The following is a 3,678-nucleotide window of genomic DNA, read 5'->3' as shown; positions in this document are numbered from 1 at the left end:
CCACCCACCCACCCCACCTGCGGGTCCTCCAGCAGGCTCTTCTTCACAAACTTGCGGTAGCCGTGGCAGTTGCGAGCGTTGGGGTCCTGCCGCGCGCAGCTGATCTTGACCGCGCCCTGGTCCCGCCGCCGACCCTTGGTGATGTCCTGGCCGCGGCCTGCGGTACGGGAGGGGGCGGGCCAGGAGAGCGCCGGGTTTGGGGCGGGGGTGGGTGGGAGGGAGGGGGATCCAGGGCAGGGCGAGGGGCCGGGGAGGGTGGGGTGGAGGGTGGGCAGGCCGCGGGCGGTGCGCCAGCCGGGGCCATGCAGGCGCCCGGCAGCACGCACCGTAGGCGCGGCCCCAGCCCCAGCCCAGCACCCAGCACCAGCCCAGCACTCAGCAGCACACACAAACAGCCCAGCCCCCGCCACCCACCCGACTGGTCCACCAGCGTGAAACGGTGGAAGGCGCGCACGACGCGCCCCTCGCTCGTGTTGACCACCCCCTGGGGGCTCTCCGTCTCTCCGATGAGAGCCACAAAGAGGGCGCAGTAATCGTTGTTGCCGCCGGCCGCCGCCGCCGCCGCGGCCGCCCCCGGCAGCGCCAGCTGCTGCTGCTGCTGCGCCGCCGCCTGCTGCGCCGGGTTGACCATGAGCTGCTGCTGCTGGGGAGGGGGAGGTGGCGGGCCCTGGCCGCCGCCGCCGCCGTTGCCCTGGCCGCCGCCGCCGCCGCCGCCTCCGGGGTGGCCGCGCTGCTGCAGCTGCAGCTGGCCGCCGCCGCCGCCGCCGCCGCCGTTGCCGCCGCCGCCGGGCGGGCCGCCCGGGGCGCGCGGCGGCAGCGCCGCCGCTCCCATGCCCATCGGCTGGCCGCCCGCGGCGCCGGGCATGGCGTGGGGCCCCTGCTGGCCGCCGCCGCCGCCGCCGCCGCCGCCGTGCTGCTGCTGCAGGTGCGCGTTGTGGGGCGGCACCTGCTGCGGCTGGATGTTGTGCATCTCTGAAGAACTGCGCTTGCCGTCGGGGTAGAAGAGCAGCACCCACTCGTGGCCTCCCACCACAAACCGCTCGCTGCATGGGGCAGTACGGGGGAGGCGCAAGGCGTGGGGGGTGAGCGGCGGCGGCAGGTGCGGCGGGCAGGCGCGTGGGCTGTAGGCCCCATTGGCAGGGCGACCCAGGGCAGCACGGCCAGCGGCCAGGGCAGCGGTCTGCTGCGCAGAGGCGCCGGTACGGCGGCGGGCGCCGAGTCCCGCCGCCGCCCAGATGGAGATGGAGATGCAGAGCGGCGGCGGCCCCAGCACTCGCCTGGCGATCGGCTCCCCATCCCCGATGCCCTTCACCAGGCTATATCCCACGATGGTGTGCTCGTGCTCGCCTGCAGGCGGCGGAAAAGGGCCAGGTTTTTTTATCGGCGCTCAGTCAGCCGTGATTGCCGGGCCCCGCGACGCCCCAGCCCCGCCCACAAGGGCACCCGGGGATCTCACCTATCACCGTGTCAGTCACCGTCTTGCTGCTGGACTTCTTGGTGCTGCCGGGGGTGAAGTTGTCTGCTTGCGGCTGCGCCGCGGCAGCAGCAGGCGCCGCCATGCTGCTGCTCTAGTGATTCCTGGAACGGGGGTGCAGGCAGGCGGGGGTGCGGGACGCTGGGACCCGATGCCGCAGGGGATGTGCCTTCCTCAGAAGGGCAACGCAGCGGGAGGGGCGCTGTAAGGCGGCAACGGATGGTGGGGAACGAGAGCAAGGAGCAGCGAGCCCGAGAGAGACGCTTCACGAAGGACAAGGCGAGCCAGCTCAGCCGAAGGCGGAGGCGCAAGCGAAGCGAGTCCTTCTGGACTCTGCAGCCCGCGGCACCCAATTGGCTGATGCTAGATGCCCGAGGTGGGCTGCCAGCGGCGGGCGGGCAGGCACCTGAGGCAAGAGCAGCGGCGACCAGGGGCGGGAATGGTGCCGCCCGGGCAGCCGGCGGCAGCTGCACAGGGGTAGGCCAGGGTGCCCGCAGCATCTTGCTACTACCAGTCAATCCGGTTTCTAATGCAATGGATCACAGGTGCAAGCTTGGCGGAGGTGGGGCGTTGCGTGCAGCGCTGCCAACCATTGTTGCAGCAGGGAAAGCAGCTGGCCTCATTTTGCTGCCTGGAATTGGTGGGTCTTCTCAGGGTTCCAGTGGCTAAGACCTACCAGGTGTTCAATTGGTCAGGCCAGATGCAGGATGCCAGGCTGCACCAGGTTGGGGCTGACCTGTACACGGCGCCGCCAGCGGGCGCGGCGCACTGGGCAGGCTCAGCATACTTTGCGGCACAGGGCGAACCACTGCGGTTGGCGACGCCGTGACATTCAATTCATCGGTGCAGCGTCAGACTGGCTCAATGGTTCTGCCCGCGACACTCACGGTGGGAACCCGTGGCCTGCTCGGGGCGCTGAGGCAGCTGAGGGGGGTGTCTGGCAGCGCGGTTGCGAGGGGCAGCGCGGCGAGCCCCATTGCTGGCGGCACTAGCAGCGGTGGCGACGGCGGTGGCGGCAACGCTGGCAGCGGCGGCGCCGAGCCTGATGTCTTCACCGCGTCGCTACAGCACAAGGCGGAGGAGGAGCTGCAGCAGCTGATTGCCAAACCAGGACAGGGAGCAACGCCGGTAGCAGCCGCAGCAGGCGACAAGCAGGCAGGCGGCGAGGTGAGCTTCGCTGAAGAAGCTTCAACGTGGCCGTGCGTGCGGTGTAACCGTGTATTTCCTGCTGCTTGTGAAGCATCTGTCTCGCCTCAGGCAGCATGATGACCATGCTGTTCTCACCCCTGCCTGCGTGCTCCCGCGCGCCGGCCTCCCTGCCTGCGCAGGCACCGCCCCAGCCTGCCGGCGGGCTTCCCCCCGAGTATGGCGGGTATGCAGGCCCCGAGCCGACGCGGTACAAAGACTGGGAGATCAAGGGGCGCTGCTCCGACTTCTGAGCGCCGTGCCACGCTGGCGCTGGCGAGGAGGGCAGCCGCATGCTGGGCAGCACAGCAGCAAGCGATTGCTTCATCACCGTCCCCTGCTTGCCGTAAACATCGTGTGTTTGCCACTGTCATGTCGAGCTTGCATGAAGGCAACTGCAGCGTCGAAATGCAATGCAACACATGTGCAATCTGGGTTCTGACTACCGGGTGCTTGCTGGCTGCCTTGGTCGTCTGCCGGCGTGCGCTGCCTAACCTGCGTGCCGCTGCTGCCGCTGCCGGCTGTCAAATCTGCCTGGCTGGTGCTACTCGTCCTCTTCCTCCTCCTCCTCCTCGCTCTCCTCCTCCTCGTCCTCATCCTCAGCGGAAGCTTGTACATCGTCCTCCTGCACACACGCACACACCGGCGGAGCAGGCAGGCCAAGTCGCTACTGCCCGTCACCACACATGCAGATGGGGAGTGCACACACAAGCAGGGGCCGCGGCGGCAAAGAGGGGGAGGGGCACGCCGAGGGGGCGCGCCAACACTGCGCCACACAACCTCCCCCCACCCCACCCCACCCCACCCCACCCACCTCGCTGTCGTCGTCACCCAGGAAGTTGACTATGTTGTTCAAGTACTCCAGGCTGCGGCTGCCAAACTCAGCCAGGTACTCGTGCGCATAGAAGGCCTCGGGCAGGCCGGGCGTGGCGTCCCACTCCTCCGACAGCTGCACAGGCGGGGGGGGGGGGGGGGGGGGGGGGGGGGGGGGGGTTGGTGGGGGGGTTTGGGTTTTTAAA

At 69.6% G+C, this 3,678-nt stretch overlaps 2 protein-coding genes across 2 annotated transcripts in view; one reads left to right on the top strand and one right to left on the bottom strand.

Moving 5' to 3' along the window:
- Positions 1–2,338: 2,338 nt before the first annotated feature.
- Positions 2,339–2,913, top strand: CHLNCDRAFT_134518 (hypothetical protein; the record flags this gene model as incomplete). The annotated part of the gene is made up of 2 exons (XM_005847443.1): positions 2,339–2,641; positions 2,803–2,913. 2 exons carry the CDS (start codon positions 2,339–2,341, stop codon positions 2,911–2,913), a joined length of 414 nt encoding a protein of 137 aa, XP_005847505.1.
- A 290-nt stretch (positions 2,914–3,203) lies between these two features.
- CHLNCDRAFT_52630 (hypothetical protein) overlaps positions 3,204–3,678 on the bottom strand; it is a gene marked incomplete at both ends in the record, with an annotated part of 11,144 nt that continues 10,669 nt past the window's right edge. Inside the window, 2 exons of the mRNA XM_005847274.1 lie at positions 3,204–3,284; positions 3,474–3,608. Coding sequence (XP_005847336.1) covers positions 3,204–3,284; positions 3,474–3,608 — 216 coding nt within the window. The remainder of the gene's footprint in view (positions 3,285–3,473; positions 3,609–3,678) is intronic.

Source organism: Chlorella variabilis (assembly GCF_000147415.1).
Source record: "Chlorella variabilis unplaced genomic scaffold CHLNCscaffold_11, whole genome shotgun sequence".
Classification (NCBI taxonomy): Eukaryota; Viridiplantae; Chlorophyta; class Trebouxiophyceae; order Chlorellales; family Chlorellaceae; genus Chlorella; species Chlorella variabilis.
This window is presented reverse-complemented; position numbering and strand designations above follow the sequence as displayed.